Source organism: Myotis davidii, unplaced genomic scaffold (assembly GCF_000327345.1).
Source record: "Myotis davidii unplaced genomic scaffold, ASM32734v1 scaffold513, whole genome shotgun sequence".
NCBI classification, from domain to species: Eukaryota; Metazoa; Chordata; class Mammalia; order Chiroptera; family Vespertilionidae; genus Myotis; species Myotis davidii.
In genome coordinates, this window is record NW_006284436.1 from 2,425,420 (window position 1) to 2,444,840 (window position 19,421).

General features: G+C 47.6%; 1 protein-coding gene across 1 annotated transcript in view; it reads left to right on the forward strand.

Annotated features, from left to right (window-relative positions):
- The window catches only part of KCNMA1 (potassium calcium-activated channel subfamily M alpha 1), a 699,960-nt gene that overhangs the window by 607,277 nt on the left and 73,262 nt on the right, over positions 1-19,421 (forward strand). The window contains exon 20 of the mRNA XM_006754825.2: positions 7,988-8,081. Within this exon, the coding sequence (XP_006754888.1) occupies positions 7,988-8,081 (94 nt within the window). The remainder of the gene's footprint in view (positions 1-7,987; positions 8,082-19,421) is intronic.

A 19,421-nucleotide genomic window follows, 5' to 3' on the forward strand; every position in this document is an offset into this window, starting at 1 on the left:
CTCGCCTGACTGGTTTCCCCTAATGCAAGGGCACCTGTAGGGCTAGCAGTAGGTTGGGTGGTAGGGACATTCCAGTCACCAAACTACCTCTGTCCCTCCCAACGTCACCACTTTTGTTCACTTAGAGTGGCTCCATGCGTGTTTCTTTTATTGTTTGGTCATCCTGGAAGGTTGGAAAAAATGTTGTCCTTTTAGAAGACAGGGAATTAGAAAATTGTGAGAAGGTAAGTGAGGGGTCAGCAAACCTTTTCTATCAAAGGCCAGCTAATAAATATCTCAGGCTCTTTGGCCATGCAGTCTCTACTGCAAATGCTTGACTCTCTCATTGTAAAGGGAAAACTGATATAAACAATAGATAAACAAATGACTGGCCATGTCCCAATAAAACTTTATTGATAGCCACTAAATTTGAATTTTGTATAATTTTAATGTGCTATTAAATATTTTTCTTCTTAGATTTTGTCCCCCAACCAATTGAAAATGTAAAAACTACCTTGGCCGGTGTGGCTTAGTTGGTTGAGTGTCGTCTTGTGCACAGAAAGGGTGCTGGTTCAATTCTGGTCAGGGCACAGGCGAGGCTTGCAGACTCGATTCCCAATAGGGGCGTGCCAGAGGCACAGCTGATCGATGTTTTGCTCTCACATTGATGTTCCGATTCCCAATAGGGGCGTGCCGGAGGCACAGCTGATCGATGTTTTGCTATCACATTGATGTTTTACTCTGTCTCTCCTCTCCCCTCCTCTCTCTCTCTTAAAAAAAAAAAAAATCTTAAAAAAATAAATAAGAATGTAAAAAAAATTTTCAGCCCACAGCCCATACAAAAACATGTTCAAGACAACAGTTTACTAATCCCTGAACTTGAGAAATATAAGAAGGAAGAAGGCAGCTTTTGGTGCCAGGGACTTGGCACATTTCATCCCTGTTCTGAAACCCTAACCCCCTCAAGCACGCACTGCCCCTGCCAGGGCTACGTGAAGGAGTCTAGTACACTTTTTGGCCTCAAAACCTTTACTAACTTGTTGGTGTAGGGAGTAGGCAGAGAAGGAAAGTTGAAAAGAGGCTGTTTTTATTGGACTCCTGTACGTTTTTTTCCAGTTTAATTTAAAGTAACAGTTGTCTTCCATCTCCTGCCTTCCTAGTCTCCAAGCTCCATAGCCATAATTCAAGGAAATTTCTTGCATTGTGCATTTCAGTTGCATATTTGCTTATTCATCTCTATCTCATCTCTGAGAAGCCAATACCAAGTGGTCTTTGCATGAGCCTTTTCTTTGCCCTTGAGCTGATGGAGACAGTCTGTTCCAAGAAAAAAAGAAAGAAAAGAGACAGGCAACCAGATGGAATTTTCTACCAAATGCTAAGCAGAACCGAGCATTGGGCAAGTTATTACAGCAGGTCAAGTTCTTAGTGAAGATATATGGGTTGAGATTCTAGATACAGGGACTTTGATGAATGTTGGACTCTGACTGAGATACATATAGAACAGGCTTATGGTCTGAGATGGGATGGAGGAATGTGAGCCTGGCATTTCCCTTTGATTCTAGAAGATTCGTTGGGCCCACAGTGTTTCTGTAGAGAACATTGCAGTGCAAGTCATGTAGATTCTGTCAACACACTTATATACTGTTTTTCTCTCTCCCATGTGGGAGCTGAATTCTTTCATTACTCTGTGTTGATGGACTCAAAGTTACACAATTCAGGTTTCCTAGGCAGTGAATAAAGCCAGAAATATACCCTGTGATTAACTTCTACATAACCTATTGTTCCTTAAAACCTCCCTCCTCATTCTCGTATTAGCTCCACAAAAGCCAGAGATGTGAAAGCTCCAACAGGCCTCCCCTTCTCTGCCCCCTCCCCTTCCCTGCCCCTTCCCCTCTCTGCGCCTCAGCTCGCTACCTGCAGGTGGGTGCTCCCTGTGCCTGCGCCAGGGCAGGTGGGTTACTTACAGATGCTTTCTGTCCTCACTGTACGTAATGGCAGGTTGTTGTTTTTTCTTTAACTTACACCCTCTAGCTTTTCCAAATAAATGTATATCCTACTTCTCAGCTAAAAGCTGTAAAATTGTCCTGCCTGATAATGTATGTGATAAAGGCATTGCTCACTTGTAGGGAGTTATATATGCTCTATGTTGGAGATATTATTGTTGGCATTGCTTTTGAGAGGCAGCAACTTTCAGCTTTTCATTAACTGTATTAATATTCACCGTGATCTTTCAGAAATAGCTTTTGGCTTGATCTTATCAATAACCCTGCAACGTGTTTACCAAAGTTCTTGGTGATACGTGCTCTCCCAAGGTTGTCAGAGCAGAAATTCTCCTTGCAAGGACATCACCCATGTTAGTTGCACACTGAGCCTCTGGCTTAGAACTTGGCTGTCTTACCTCATTCTCGCTGTGTGTGGCTGCCCAACGTCGCTGATGGGCAGGTGCATGTCCCCCGAGGGGACTCATCCTGAAACAGCAGTCAAGTGCTCCTTCACAGGAAGTACAGGACCCAGCACCCCGAATGGATTACTTACCCAGCATTTGTGTTTCTTGTTGCTGCTGATTTTGCTCCATGGCTAAAGGATGCACCCTCACCCTCTCTCTAGTCTGGTATGTGTGCCACACAGCCAGGGTTCTGGGGTCTTTGATTGTGAGGCAGGAAATGTCCCTCCGTAATGCAGGCACCGTCCTGAGCTCCGGTGCTGGGATTGCTCTAGCGTGGCTGCGCTGTAAGACCTTCAGGTTAAGTAGCCCAGACTCCCTGGCAAAAGTCTTAGGCGTCTGTATTAGAGGAAGGCCGGGTCAGCCTGGGAGTTATGTCTGTTGTGAGTTACATATTGGCTGTAGTACTTTGACTGGTAGGATTTTTCTTGGGGACAAAGTCTGTTAAACCCACAGAAATCAAGAAGCACAGTGTGCAATCTATAGGCCAGCAGTTTTGCCCTCTCTGTACCCTCATTCACGTCCCGAAAGACTGAAAACACACACCCAATCTTCACTGATGTCCCTCATGACACAAGGATAAAGGACCCCCCCCCCTTTGTTGGGAATGGCAAACTTAATGAAAGTTAGGCAGCGATATTGCAACCAAGGGGCCAGCCATGCCAGTGGTTTGAAATGAAAACGATAGTCTAACCTTGTGGCTGATGACTCGGAATGTAATGATGGTTCAGTGGGCTGTGTTTAAGCAGGCTTCGGGAGAGAGGGGTCGCATCTCACTGCTGAACTAAGCTTTCCAAGTCTGTGTATGTGAAAAGGCAGAGGGGAACTCTATGGATTTGGAAATTGTTGCACAAATAGGATTATCTCCTGATACATTATCCCTTCTGACACCGATGACAATAACACAGCAAAAAGAATTTCCAGACGTCATTGGGGTAAAAGTAAAGAAAACTCTCAATGTAGCTGTGAGGACGAAACTTGCATTTTCATTCAAAGCTACCATTCTGGTTCATGTTAAAACTGGTTTTCAACTTTTCCAATGAAGAACTAACTGCACGAAGGATTAATTTCAGTTTTCTTTTCTCGTTACTGTTTGGCAGTCAAGGTGGAAGCTAGATCGCGCCACCCCAAAGACCCATTTGAGTGCAAGAATACAACCCACAATTCTCAGCTTGTGACCAAGACAGGTGAAGGAGCCCTGGAACCCACCCCCATGCGTAGTAACTGCCCTGCACCCCTCCTGCTTCCCCTTAGCATGCTGAGCTCAATTGAAGAAGAAAGATGCACTACCGTGGATTTCAGCATGCACGGAGCATGCTGGGCAGCAAAATGCCAAAGAGAAAAACCATAAAGACCAATAAATAATAATTAAAACTACCCTCCCGCCAACTCGCAGCTCGCTCAAGACTTCAGTCGGGAGCCCTGTTAGCTAGATGCCTTTTACGTTCAGGCCACTTTGCATGCCTCTTACTCTGAGTGATTCCAGTGTGAATATGACATTACTAATGACCTGCTAAGTGTGTGCAGATGTGGGTTTCTCCAGATGTGGTGATTAATAATGTAATGTGGAGATAGCCAGTCAACTCATGTTTATGGGTCGTTGGCCTTTTATTACATTTCTGAGTTTATTTGCTTTGAACTACGTCTTAACTCCAGCCAACAAACTCACCTTTAAGTCTCAGAGGGCAGCATCCCCCTAAACCCCATGGAGGAAACGGGGAAGAAGGAAGGTGCCCCAGGCTGGAGCTGAGCAACGGGTTCATCGTATGTCAGGGCCCCGGATTACGTGGGAAAGCTGAAAGGTGAAATCGTTGCCCGTTTCACTCAAAGGGCCCACAAAGGCATCGGTGAACCTTCATACGCTGTTTGCAAGCTGGCTAGGCCAATAAAGAGAGGGACTTCTTTTTTAAAAAAAATCTAGTAAAATATATGATCATTTTGAACTAAGCCCAGAGTTCTGGCCAGCGTTTCTGGAAGATGTTGCCTTGCTTTTTGCTTGAAAACAGAATGACGATGAAAAGTCGAGCAAAATGTCGTTACAGATGTTCGACTCTGCGTTCAGGCTGTTGGGATTACCACCACGTCCTCAATCAATTCCCAGAGCGTTGTCTGGAGGTTATGTCATCGAAATAATGAACCCTCTTTAGTCAAGTGTAAGCAAACATGTTAAAACATCGTTGTAACTTTAAATTAAAGTCTAGCGCCAGCCAAGGGATCCTAGCCTCATTAGACTTGCCTGACATTTTTCTAGCACGGAGTCTCCCCGACTGTAAAGCTGTTGGATGCAGTGCCTGTTAGACGGGCGGGCGCTGGGAAGTTACGGCGGCACATTAAGTGTTATACTTAGGGATGTGCAGAAACGAGCCCTCGGCTTTTATGAGAATGCGGAGACTGGAGGGAGTTCAGCACCTATAAAAATTCCACTTGGATTCCTCAACTTGTTTGTGTTTTAAAGGAGCTGGTAACTCAGGTTCCTTTAACAGATCGTATCTTCATGAGGCTTCCCCAGCTTGAAGCGGGGAGAGCCGGAGACCGAGGTGTCCGGTAATGAGCCACAAAGCAGGCTCACCAGGAGCCTGTGAATGTGTGTCGGCATGAGGTCCATCCATGTGCCTTTCTTGAAAGTATGTAAATTTCAGTCTCCCTTTTAATCCAATTTTTATTCCTCTCCTGTAGTCACAGGAGCCATGAAATGGAAATTCTGTTTTATAGCTTACCTGAAAGTTTTCCTAGATTTGCTTTCTTTAAATAGGCAGAAATCGGCGGTCAAGGATAATAATTAAATACGGTTTATACTCTACTTATGAGAAAGAAGGGATCACTGCTTCTCTTGTGGGAACTAAGCCATCGGTAATAGTCTCCATTGCATAGTGTTCATGTTGAAGCTGGGGACCTTCCCCCGTCTCTGAAGGGAGCAGATCTGCATTGCCAGGCCGTGAGTGCAGGAGGAAACCTTTGAACACGGGTTGCATTGAAGAGAACAAATCCCACTTTAAATGCAGTCTGATTATGATGGATGATCGTTCTGACTTGCAATGAAAATAAATAGTTTCCTTGCATAGAAGGAGGCATAGCTTTAGCAGCAGAACGAGGTGTCTCCCTGCAGCTGGCTAACAGGTATCAACTTGCAAGTCTTCCTTCCATCTGAACATCCCTGCAGGTAAACAGACAGCAACAAGGCGCAAGGAGAACCAGCTCTTAACCAAAGAGGGCTCTTTATTGTGGGCCGAGTGCAACTGGGAAGACAAGCACTAAGCAAAAGAATCCAACAGAAATGCAGCGAGTGTGGCTTCTTCTGTTCAGGTCTTAAATACTATGGACAAAATCATGGCAACATCTGGCGGCTTTGAGTTAAGTTAGCCATAGTGGACTAGGTCCAAGAGCCTTTTGGAAATTTCATTCTAGCCATTGAAAGGCTCATGTGATAGAGAAGAAAAGAACTTTCATCCCCACGAGTCCCACGGCCACGCACACGCGTTATTTAGTCTGGCATGCTACTCAACTAACCTAGGCCCGCCGTAAGTGGTCCACATTAAAGGGTGACCTTGCATTACCAGCGGAGTCAATGTAAGACTTTCTGCCCCATTCTAAGATGGGGAAAGTGCAGAAGTGTGTGTGTGTGTGTGTACACATACACTCTCTCTCTCAATCTCAGTCTCCTTGCCTTTCTGCCCCATTATTGCCTGGGATGCCCGGCCCTGTCCTGTGAAAGCAAGATGAATTCAGGTCAAGCTCAGAGTGCCTGTTTGCTCGCTGAGAGATGCATATCCACCCTAAGTGATTTTTTCTATACCATTTATGTGGCTGGTATTTATTTCCTTTAATCTTTTAAGTGCTGTTTAGTCTCGGTGTGATCTGCTGTGGATACTCATTTCCGATAAGATGCGATATCCTCCCAGGCACATAGTTCCAGCCTGGAGCCCTAAGTGACTGATAGGGTCGCAGCCTGAGCACGGGCCTCTGGGGGCATGGGGCGGGCGGCAGAGCGAGTGGGCTGTGGGCATTTACAGGTGCTTCCTTGCCTTCGTTTCTTCTGGAGTAGCTCTCAATTTGAACCACGTTCTTGTTCTCTTACCCTGTGTCAGCCAGAATTTAGACAACCTTAGACTGGCAGTGGAAGGGGGGTGGGGTGCCAAGTGCGATACCCTAAGCAGGTCCAGAAGGTAGTTAGTTGGATGACTGCCATCCCTTTGGAACTCTGTATCATAACACACTACACTTACTCAGGGTCTTCAGGGAAGTGCCATAGAATGCAGGTGCTGAGATGGGTCTTTCTGGACAAGGTCAAGTAGCTGAGGTGACGGTTTCTTTCCAACCCATGACTTGTACACCATTAACAAACGTCAAGCATCTTCCGATGTCATCACTGCTAATATTTCTCTTCTTAGCCTTAAGGTCACTGCTGTGCACTATGGGTTTCGGGGTGCTTCCTCCCCCTCTGTGTTGCAGTCAACTATGCGAACCCGAGGAGCCTACTTTTCCTTCTTGCCATTACAGCTGTAGCCTGGATTGTGGGGGTGCGGAGAGGGGGACTAGAATTTTCCCACTGATGCCCTCGGGGGACAGGCTGGGTGTGCATCTGCTAATTTATCAAGCGACTCTCTTAAAAAGAAGCATGGTGCAGGCTGATGCCTCTGCAAAGCTTGTGAGTGGGTGTCTTTGGTCAAAGGCAGTGGCGCGTGCTGTGCTGTGTGTGAGCGAAGCTTCACATTGCTTAGCACTCTGTGTAGCTTAGACATCCGGGAAACAGCCTTTGGTTCCCAACCCACTGTGCTGCCCTCCTTCCCTGCCCTTCACCACGTCATCAGAGATATCATTCAATGGCAACCTCCTCCTTCATTTGGGGGCTCTTCTCCTGCCCGGTTCTCCAACCTTGCAGTCCCGTCCAACTGTCCTGATAAAATAGGAAAGGTTCCCACGTGTGCAGCTCCCCTTTTGGGGAGGTGGAGGGACAAGGGCTGAGTGGGCTGTGGATTCCTGAGTCAGCACGCGCCCACATCCCCAGTCCTGAGTGACTGAGACTTTGGCTGCGAAGGCCTCCAATCCTAGCCTCTCCCCAGGCTCTTCCTGGGGCACAGGGATCAGGGACCAGGGAAGTGGGTGCCTTCACAGAAGCAGAAGTCTCTGGCAGCTAGGGTGCTGCTATTTCCAAACAACTTGATTTCTGATTTTGGTTACGAGAAAACCCATTCAATTACCCAGCAAAGCCAAGTAACCAAAATGATCTCTTGAGACTAATGATTGCGTGTCCCCATCTATAGCACCATATTTTGTATGTGGATAAATCTCGCCTTCCTTTCTTTTTTTAGGGCAGGGTGCGTACACACTGTTGTAGTCTGTTCAAGTGCATGTTCAAACGCTGGAGTGTAAAGAGGTGACTTTTGCCTCCTCTGAGCCGGCTTCTCAGACTAACACATGGGTCTTTGTCACTGGGTTCAAAAGGCAGCCCTGAGCTCCTAGTGCGTGACTGAACTGTGCGTGTGTGTCCTTTGATATCTTGCCTGTGTTGCGCAGTCTGCCCTCACTCACCTTGTCCATAATCTCATGAGCTGCCTGTATTTCCAGTTGAAGATGAGCAGCCCTCGACGCTGTCACCCAAAAAAAAGCAGCGGAATGGAGGCATGCGGAACTCCCCCGGCTCCTCGCCCAAGCTGATGAGGTAAGGAGAAGGGTCCCAGGCCTGGGGGTCCCCTCTAGCTCCTCCCCTCCCTTCATCACCGCCTCCCCACCAGCCCCGGCCCAGTGCCACCCTTCCCAGCTGGCAGGAGTCTGGGAGGGATGGGGTCTCCCATGGCTTCTCAAAGGCTGGAGTATTTATTCCGTCAGCTTGTCAGCAGTTAATGATAAAGCTGAAAAAACCCTGTCATGAAAAACAGTTGGGAGAGCTGTTTGAAAAATACACAGGCTTTAAAGGCGGAGCTGTCATCCTGTCCTGTCCCCGTGTCGTTCCTAACCAGCAGTGGCACTAATGACGGTGGCAGCCAATCCGGGAACGCGTGGGCCAGCGCGCCTCTGGCTAGTCTTTCTGCTGGGGGCCCTGTGAGGACTGCTGTCTGTACTGAGGGCCATATGTGCGATGTATCCTCACAATCAAAAAGGAACCTGAAGATTACCCCCCTTTCATCCTGTCGCCTGAAATCAAATTTCTGTTAATTGATTTTGACTGATAAAAAAGTCCAATAATCTGTGGATTTGCCGAAGCAAAGTTCAAAAGTAATCCTGTTCTGCTCTGACCAAAAGCAGTATTAATTATGAAATACAGTGTGCGCTTTCTCTCTCTCTCCTTCTCTCTCTCCTTCTCTCTCTCCTTCTCTCCCTCTCTCCCTCATTTCAGCCTGTTCCTCTTCTTGGCCTCTTTATCTTTTATCTTCCCTTTTTTTGTCTTCAATTCATCTGCCAATCTCAGTGCATGTTCTCTACAATGCCCTCCCTCCCTAGCATCTCCCAGCGGCAGGGGTTCATATGCTTCAAAGCTGTGTCAAAGTTTTGCTGCTTAAGGGTCCTTCTTTATTCTGCTGGCTCTTGGGTGCCGAGATGACAGGTCCTCTGTACGGCGTGGAAGCTTTTTTAAGTCGTAGCCTTCAGCAAAACATCAAATTACCAAATCCAGGGTAACATTCTTCTACACAAATGCCTTTCCTGTAGATATATTATACCATATATATTAAATACTTTAGTGTTCCACGCTACATTTTATGTGCAATAGAAAGTGATGGTTGGAGGTAGCCTGGAGGGGACTTTTTTTTTTCCACCAGCAGAAAAAGCCAGCGTATACCGTATCAAGTATGGTTTTTACAGGACTTTCTGCCCGAAGGCCTTTGTAAATAAGTAATGATCAACAGATTGGCTGTGGGTTTTTGAAAAGCATGCCTATGTCAGTTTGCATGATGGGGGAGAATTTTCAAAGTGGGGCTTGCTTTCATTGCCTGTCAGCGAGGGGCCGAGGGAGGCCGTCATCCCGGGCCGGCGCTGTCTGTTCCACGGTGCATCGGGGCTGCTCACTGGGGTCAGGCGTGAGCTGAGACTCGCCATGGTTCAGAGCTCACGTTTCTGGTGGTGGTGCCCGTGGACTGCTGTGCTGGCCAGGCCTCCTGTCACCCCAGTGCTGTTCCCCACCGCTCAGGGCCTCAGTCCCGGCTCAGCTGGGATGCGCTGTCCCCTGCTGAGTCAGAAAGTCTCAGGATGCTGAGTGCCAGGTGCTCCCCAGACCCTGCTGTGGGAGCAAGGACAGGTGCTAACCCCGCTCCGTTTCCCGTCGCTCCGTGTGCATGGAGGCCACGGGCTTACTCGGCTTGGAGTGTCTGGCCCTGGCGATGAGGCTGCCAGGCCTGTTGTTGCTACATCCCTCTTGGGGTTTTTTGTTTTTGTTTTTTTAAATATATTTTATTGATATTTTACAGAGAGGAAGGGAGATAGAGAGTTAGAAACATCGATGAGAGAGAAACATCAATCAGCTGCCTCCTGCACACCCCCTACTGGGGATGTGCCCACAACCAAGGTACATGCCCTTGACCAGAATCGAACCTGGGACCCTTCAGTCCACAGACCGACACTCTATCCACTGAGCCAAACCGGTCAGGGCTATATCCCTCTTGTTGATGGAGAGAAACAGAGGGGCCCGTGCAGCACCTGTGGCTTTGCCAGTCCATCCCCCCCACCCCCCAGTATCCAAACTCTCCCTTTCTACTTTACAAAAGACAGGACTTCTAGGTCCTGTTCCTTATGATCCTGAAAAACTCACTCAGGAAGCTAAGGACGTACTGAAGTGGGCTTTTGACATGCGTTTGGGGTTTGCCGTCTGAGCAGAAGCGCTCACTGTGCGTGTGGGCAGGTTTCAGGGGCCGATGGGCCAGCACAGCAATAGCTCCAGGAGAAGCGGGAGAGTCCAGACGGGTGAGGGTGGGATTTAATTCGCCACCGTGGCTCCTGCAAATAAAACAGGCTTCCACCGAGGGCTCCCTGCAAACCTCTACCGGCTACACCACGGCTGGGCCTCCACACTAATGGGTCTCCATCTCCTTTTGTCCTGGTATCAGGCTCACCCTGATTTTTAAGGGTCACATCGCTCTGCGCCATCATTAGGTGAACAGCCTCGTTTGTGTGTCTGGATCAGACAGTATGTTTTTGAGCCATCCTGACAGAAAGCAACTTGCGCAATCAGACTGAGCCAAACGGCCAATGTCTGTGCTCCCAGCCAGGGGTTCCTGTGTCATCACAGGCGACCTGTGGCTTCACAGCCCCCGGGTGAGAGGGCCTTAGAGGTTCCCAGGACCCTGGTACTCTCCGTCCTTGCTGGTCTCTCAGCGTAGACAGCTTTTAGGAGCTGCTCCTGGCTTTCCTGCACACCAAGCATCCACCGCTCAGGCCTCCTCGCTGGTGGGCTGTGCCTTGTAAGATAGCTGGGATTCCTCCATTGTAAGGCCTTCCAGGCAAGAACTTTGTCTCTAAATAGCTAAGTCAGGGGCTCTGAATTTGGGGGTCTCACAAGTCCCACTGAACAGCCAATGAAAACTCTCCAGCGGGTCTCCCCAGGGAGAAAGAAGGGGCGCTGGGCACCATTTTGCCTACAGCTGCAGCGGCTTCACGGATTCCCGACACCCGTGCCCAGGTTACAGCCACACGCAGTTCCCGGTCATTGCTTCTCGGATGCTGCGTGGCTGCTGAGAATGCTTCCCGCGTGGGTGGACAGCATGGAGGCCCTGCCTGGGCTCTCACTTCCTCTCCTCAGATGGAACCCACCAACGCTGCGCATTCCGGCCAGCTGCTTCTCTCCTTTTCTCAGATGCGTTTCCATGCAGCCGGTGCTTACTGAAAGCCTGGGGCATGCAGGTGTGCGGGAGATCTGTGAGGTGGAAAGTAACATGGATTAGGGTAGGTGTCCGTCTGAAAATGCTAGTTTCATGTAGGAGACAGACAAGCCTATACAGCAAAATAGAGGAGGAGCAGTTTGGATAGCTACCGGCATGGGCCCCGAGGACAGAGAGCTGACGTCACCTCCGGGCCTGTGTGTGTGTGTGTGTGTATGTGTGTGTGTGTGTGTGTGAAGAAGGTTCCATTTAACCTGGTCCTGACTGAGGAGGAGAACTCTCTATTGATGATATTACCTACCCTGTGCATTGCTTACTCCGTGCCACGCATCCTTCCAAGTGCACCATGCCTGTGAACTCGCTGACTCCCAACTACAGCTCCAGGAGGAGGAATTACTCCCCCCCGCCACCCCTACTCCTTTATAGATAGAGAAGCTGAGTCACGCTGTAAAGTCTAGTAAAATCCAGTAAGTCTTAGCTAATGAGGAAGAGTTGAACCCACATTATTACTTCCAAGTCCACATTACTAACTCCTTCACTATTGGACCCAATAGAGGGTAGAGCGAAAGTGCTCAGACCACAAGAAGTGGCTTAGTGAACCCTGGAGCAAGGAGTCCTGTGAGAAGAGCCTGGCACTCACTCCCATTGTAGGTGCTGGGGAACCCTCGCAGGTGTTTGAGGAGGCAGTGCCCTAGCTTGTGTTTGGGAGGGTCATTGATGGCCTCCCAAAGAGACCACAGAGACACACGGTACATGAATACAGAGATGTGAAGGGAAGGCCCAGCCCACCCAGCCTCTGCCCAAGTCCTTGGGGTGCCAAACCACACAGGGCTTGCTACAGAACAGTGGGCTGGAAGCTGCTACATGGTCTTCCCAAGGGCCCACATAACGTGAGCATCCCTGACGTCAGCTGACGTTACCCCATTTCCCCAGGAGCTAGGGAATTTTGAGGAAGATCGAGGAGCCCGGGCTGTGAGGATTTGTGCACCATGGGTTGGCCAAAGTCAAAGTCCCCAGCCGGGCCAGTGAGGATAATGGATGACACCAAAAAACAGGAGAATTGAATACTGTGAGGGAGCTTCATGTCATGAGACTCAGAAAATATTAGACATTTGTTTCCTGAACGGAAGGAGAACTGTGATTTGAGGGAAACAGATCACCCTCTCGGGCATTTACTGATCATTAAGTGAAATAAACTCATCTGCTTGCTAAGTCCCATTCTGCCTCCTTTAACTCTTACCTTCCATGGGGTTTCTGTTAGGACTGGCAGCTTGACGGGGTTCAGTAAGAGAAGATGGCAGAGTGGCTGAGCCCAGCCAGTTGGGGGCAGGATACAGAAGGAGTGCAGGGACAGCGTGGCTACGTAAATGTACCTCTTAATGCAGAAACAAACAGGAAGTCAACAGCCCCTCATGAGGACGTGTCAGTCCCCCAAGATGTCTCCCCAACACAAAGGCAGTAATTCCCTTCTCCCTCAGAGAATGGTGGCTGCCTAACAAGAGGTGACGCATGAGGTGGCCATAGTTCTTGATTGTTTACCTGTTAGGCAGAAAAAAAAAATGTAACGAGAGTGAAAAGGACTCTACTTTTGGCAGAGGGGTTAGAGCCTGGCCTGGAGGTGTTTTCAAGGTGACTCCAGAGATGGTCATCTGGCGGGAGATGAGGGCAGGGCGCCACCACTCAGGAGAGATGATGAAGGAGGATCCTTGCAACATAGTAGCAAATACTATACACCCAGAACCAAAATACACCCTGAATGACGCATTTATATTGCTGAAAACCCAATATCAGCCCTTTTGAGGTGACACCTGAGACCTTCTCCGGTCTCCTGGGGCCAGCACAACCAGAGACTCTGGAACATTCCATTCGCGGACTCAGTTACTAACTGCTCCTCCATGGAGCGAAGAAGAGTGGGGGAGGAAACAAAAATATTGCATTTTACAGGAACTAATGTTTTATTTGCTTTTTATGTTTATTTTCTGATTAGCTCATTGATATGGAGGTCGGCAAGAGAGAGTCATTTGTGCAGTATCCTGGGTAGGGATCCCCATCTAGTGTTGACACAAGCTTTCAAGTTCTAGAGAGTCACAGGGTAGGCCACCTGGAGGGGCTTTGGTCACCCATAAAACTATTTTCGTTGCTACTTCATAACTGTAATTTTGCTGCTGTTATGAATCGTAATGTAAATATCTGATATGCAGGATGTATTTTCATTGTTACAAATTGAACATAATGAGAGCATAGTGATGAATCACAAAAACAATATGGAATTATATATGTGTTTTCTGATGGTCTTAGGTGACCCCGGTGAAAAGGTCATTCGACCCTCACAGAGGTCGCGACCCACAGGCTGGCGACCCACAGGTTGAGAACCGCTGATCTAGCCTTGTTAAAGCAGAGCTTCACCCAATCAGTCTGGGCTTGGCCAGGGAATTGGCATTTCTCTCAAGCTCCCAAGCGACGCTGATGCGGCTGGTGTGGGGAGACACTCTGAGAACCACTGCTGCTTAACTGAGTCGGGACAGTGAGAGCAGCCTGCAGTGACAGGCCTCCTCCCGGGAGTGTCCAGACTCGGCATTGGAGCACTAAATAGTTGCTTAATTAAGAACACCTGTCTTGACCACCATTGGACATCAGACTCAAGTCCTCCCTGCTGACAGTCACAGCCGCTGGCTCCAGGCACACTCCAGGCAGCCTGACTTGTTACAGACACTACAGAGTCTCTCTTCAGATCTCGATGCCCTAGTTCATATACAGTCCCTGTAAAGGGAAAAATAGTGCTTGATCCTTGTTGTTCTCAAAAAGAATTGTCGCAAGATATCAAAGGGAGCTCACTGGGCACATTTTCTGATCTCCATAAAAGGCCAGATGAGTTTTCATTGACTTGTTAAAAAGTGTCCAGAGACTAGAAATTATTTATTAGCTCCTCTTGGTCGTTGGTTGTTTATTGAGCATCTACTGTGTTCTCTGCTGGGCTCTGGAAATACATCAAAGAGTGAAATAGGAGTTTGCTGCCTTCAGTGGGGGCACCACCTACTGGGTGAGGCTGATATGCAAAGATTATCGCTGGAAAAGGGTGGCTCACTCTTTTAGGAGCTACAGGAAGGGAGAGACAACTAGGAGGGCAGCTTCAGGCAGAACATTTGAAGCAAAATTTGAGGCCTCAGAAATGTCCTTATAGTGCCTAATATAATACATACTCAGTAAAACTATTAGTATTTGTGCCTGGCTGGCATGGCTCAGTGGTTGAGCATGGACTTATGAACCTGAGGTCACAGTTCGATTCCTGGTCGGGGCACATGCCCAGGTTGCAGGCTCGATCCCCAGTGGGGGCATGCAGGAGGCAGCCAATCAATGATTCTCTCACATCATTGATGTTTCTATATCTCTCCCTCTCCCTTCCTCTCCAAAAAAAAAAAAAAAACTATTTTAAACAAACAAAAAGCAAAACCTGGTATTTGCCACTTGGTGAAAAGCCTATAGAGGGATGAAAAACTTGCCCTTTTCTCAAGCCTGCATTTCCCAGGGAGATCACAGCCTGGGCCTCAGCCTACATGGGATGCTAGTGATGACAGGAGTGGTCTTTTGTGAGGAGAAATGAGGTCCAGAAACTCAGGCGAGGCAAAGGACACAATTTTAAAACAATCTGGTTGTTTTTCTCTTTCATAACTTTCTTTTTGTTTGATTTCTCTTACTTTAGTGTAAATTTCTGAAATCCAGCGTGGAACCCACTGCCACAGAAAAAAACTGGGCTTTGCTGTATTTGCCTGGAAGGGGAATTTTAAAATATAACAGCACCCTCACAGCAGGTTTGCTAGGAAAGGGATTTGTGGTTTTGCTTTAGGCTGTTGTCTTCAAGGCAAGCTTTCTGTGTTTCTGCTGTAGCCGGGCATTTAGTTCACTCCCTGAGATTCATTGATGGCAAGTGGCATTCCTTGTTCTGCAAAACCTCAACACAGTAATCTCTTCTTCTTTATTTGAAGTCAGGCGTGCTTAATTTTATTATTTATTTATTTGCTTAATTTTGGCTGTGGACTTGGAATGTGTGAGCTGAGATTCAAGTATAGATATGAAACAGTTAAGGTACTGGGGCTCCTTATTTGCTATAAAAACTTGGCATTCCTAAAAGGGAGTCTTCAGATGTTGGGGCAGGCAAAAGCTCCCCATTCCTGACTGATGATCGAGGCTCCTCTCAGCACAGCATCCTGACAAGTCATGGGGCCATTCCCCACCCATTATTCATGCCAGCTGTGTGTTTCATAAATTCTCACAGTGCTGGTCTCCCCATATTTGCAGCTTAGGGCACAGTGGCCTGGGACACTGCGAAGGTCTAGCCTCCTGCAAGCAGGAGGGGCGGGATGGGGGCACACTGGCTTTCAGTCGGGAGACCTCTCAATCCAAAGCTTTGCCTTTCCGCCCACTCACTCCCTGTGTCACCTTAGCCACGATACTTACCCACTGTTTCTCACGCATACAAACATGCATGACAGGACTTTACTCATATAATCCTCAAACTGCATCCATTAAGTAATGACAGTGATTGATGCTCCCATTTTACAGGTGAAGAAACTGAGGCAAGGCACACTGTAGCGAGTAGGAGGTGAGCCAAGACTGGAAGACAGACATTTTGGTGCTGGAGCCACTATGCTATATTGTCACTGAGGAAATAAGTGTTTTCCTGTCCTCCAGGGTATCTAGCCCCAAACCACTCCATTTGGAGAGAGACTCTGGGTTCTCCTGAACAAATAAGCTGGCAAGAGTCTGGGCTTCCTCTTCTTGTTGAGTTGGGCTCTCATCGGTATTGCTCCTCAAATTAAATTCGGGTGTAAGCTAAAGACCAGAGGGAAGTTCCCACTCGGGTAGAGTAGATCTAGGTGTGTATGTATGGTGGGGATGGTGGTGAGGACAAGGACACTGGCCCAAGCTCTTTGAATAAGGTATTGTGTATATTTGGTATCTTTCCATTCATAACCTGAGAATAGGATGCTCTTCTCCCTTAACTGAATGTTGAGACTACGGTGCAAGAAGGGCAGCCAGAGCTGTCAGTGGGGTGATGCTGGACACATTGGGCCTATTCTCCTTCCAGCTGCGCTACTGTATGAGTTTCCTAGGGCTGCCATAGCGAAGTATCACAGACTGGGGACCACAACAGAAAATACTTTCTCACGGCTCTGGAATGTGGAAGTCCTCGGTGGAGATGTTGGCTGTGTTGGTTCCTTCAGACCATGGACAAAACATCTGTACCAGGTTGCTCTCCTTGGCTCGTAGACGGCTCTCTTATCACCAGGTCTTCAAATTTTCTTCCCTTTGTAAGTGTCTGTGTCAGAATTTCCTCTTCTTATGAGGACACCAGTTATATTGGATTCAGACCAACCCTAATGACCTCCTTTTAATTGAATTACCTCTTTAAAGGCCACACCTCAAAATGCCGTCACATTCTGAGGTGCTGGGCTTAGGAATCCAACATACAGACTTTGTGGGGGAAGCAATGCAGCCCTTAACAATTCAGCCCTATACAGCAGCATGGAGTGTCTATTACCCTAAAATAAGGCACACACATTGGCCAAGTAGTAAGTAACCGATGAGACATGAGTTCATTCGGATGCATTATAGGGGAGTTCGGATTACCTTGTGAGTTGAGAAAATACGTAAAATAATTAGGATGTGAAAGGCAGTGTCTCTTCCTGGTTCTGGGTTCCATCCAGCTAAGTGTTCATTGCAGGGTTGTCTGAGAGCCTGTGGAAGTTTTTCTCTTCGTCATTTTGTTAACCCATGGTGCTGGATGCTCGGTTCAGGGATGCTTCTGTTGGTCCTCTTTTCCATGTGCAACAAACTCCCTGTTCCTCTCCTGGCCCTGACCTTGGCAATGTTGGCTGTGCTCAGTGGCAAATGCGTGGACTTGCTTCTATTGATACACTTCCAAAACCTCAATTTAGATATAGAAGTTCCGTGGACAGCTTTCACCAATGTCACAGCCCCCTAGCGAGCATAAGCCAACATGAAACACTTGAAATCGCTACGGGAAAGACGTGGTAAAGAAATTTATTCTGTCTGGACCAAAGTAGTTCAGCATCTCATGTTGCTGGAATGAACCACGCTCCAAGCTTCCTCCCAACTGTGGAATTCTGTGAGTGAGGACCAGCTCCAGCCTTAGTGGCACCATGACAGTTGTCAGTCTTCCACGTTCTTAGTGCTCATCTTTACTCCAGCAACTTTTCTTCGCTTGCTCAATGCCCAATAGTGGTTCAATATTTCAGAATCCTCCTAGTCACCTCTTCCCCTAGCGAGAGCACACTGCTTCACACCTTTAAGGTCTTCTGGGCTTACCCGACATCTATCATAAAACACTGTATATCCCAGCTCCTCTGGAATGTCTCAAGTTGTGAGAAACCCACTGCCTTGGGAAGCATCTCATTTCGCTTTTGAAAAAGCTTCAATTTTAGTAACCGTTCTCCTTTTTGGAAACTTGGTGTTTGTTCTAACTTCATACCATGCAATCAATGTTCCTCGTCTGCTCTCCGTCAGTCATACTCAATCAGTTGATCCATCTCCCACTGGACCGTCATTCACATCTGGGGACAGCTAGTGTACCTGGCTCAAGTCCTCTATACCCCAGGTTAGGTGATACCATAGCTGACATCTGCCACCATGGTTTTAGGTGCCATTTTTTTTTTTTTTTTAAATTGGGCCTCAATTCTCTGAGATGGTCTTAATGGCTACTAATGGATCAACAATTAAAATACGCTGAGATTCCTCCCACTTTTCAGGGTTTAGATCAAATGTTACCTTTCCCATGAAGCCTTCCTTAATGTTATTCAAATGCCAGGCAATTAACAGCTTTGCTCTTGGACAAATGAGAACAAACTACCTTGTACATCGCTTGCTATGACACTTGCCACAGTGTGTCACACTATTGATTGGCGTTTTCTCTGTCTGTTATGTATGACCCTGTCTTTGACGAGGGACTGTGTCCTGCCCATTACAGTGTCTTAGATTCCTGGCTCAGAACTGGGGATTTATGTTTATTGGCTGCCTTGCTGAATCAAGAAACCAAAGTTCAGATTCCAGGTGCCATGGCTGGTGAGAAAATGAAATGCATTTGTTCTGGGAGGTTTTTGGTGGTTCTCAGATCTGACCCTTTGAGGACAATTCTGGATGCTTATCCTTAAATGAGCTAGGCCAGCCGAAAGGCGTGTATGGAGACAGCGGGTAGCATGGCACTCTGCTGAGACCTCCCAGGCGCTTCTGGATGTCCCAGTGCCACCAGCTTGCAGCCCTGGTGTCACATTATACCTGGTGTCCCCAAACCCTCATCCAGTCAGTGAGCCTTGTCATTAAAAGCTGTCTTTTTCCCTCTCATTGAGGAGTAATTGATCATGAGGCTGGTTTATTTACTTTTCTAAGATGGGGGTTGGAGGCCAGTGTTACCAAGGAATGATTTCTTCCCAGAAAGAGAAAGAACCAAGATGCGTGTCCTCTCTCCGAAGACACATATTGTCTAAAAGGAATTTTGGTCAGCTTGCTATGGCATTGGCTTGCTTGCTGGGTATCTTTTAATCCGAGTGCATTGGGGGCGGGTCTTAGACTTCTGTAAGATAATCTTCCTTCTCCAACCAGTAAACAGCACTCTTTATGTTCAAGTCAACTTTATTAAGACCCTCTTGCACAAGTCCATTCTGCTCATTTTCTCAAGCCTTTCTTCTATGGTGGTCTCTGCCCATCTACTTGTCCAAGAGAGTGGATAAATATAGAACAATTACACATTCTTCAAGGACAAAAAATTCTAACTTTGCTCTTGCCCTAATCTGACACCAGTTTTTATCAGAAACTGCCTTTTTTATTTAATCATTTTTGATTGAGTTCAGTGTCTGAAAGGCGGCCTGGTGGTTTAAAACACCTCAAGACCTCTCAAACACCCAGCCACTGAGATGCTATTCCAAGGGGATGTTCTTCTCCTTTAGGACCCGGCATGACAGTTCCTATCATAATTTAGTATGTTCGTTGGAGATAACTGTGAAGGGTTGCTTCACATGGGTTGTGTCATTTGGCACAGCCTGTAAACACATTCTCAGGAATAAATAAAGACAGAGCTTTCCCATCCTAAGTTGGGTGGGAGGCTGAGATGGTCATGGTGGACATCCTGAAAGCGTAACTCTAGGTCTGTGGGCCATGGAGGAGGGATGGCTGCCCCA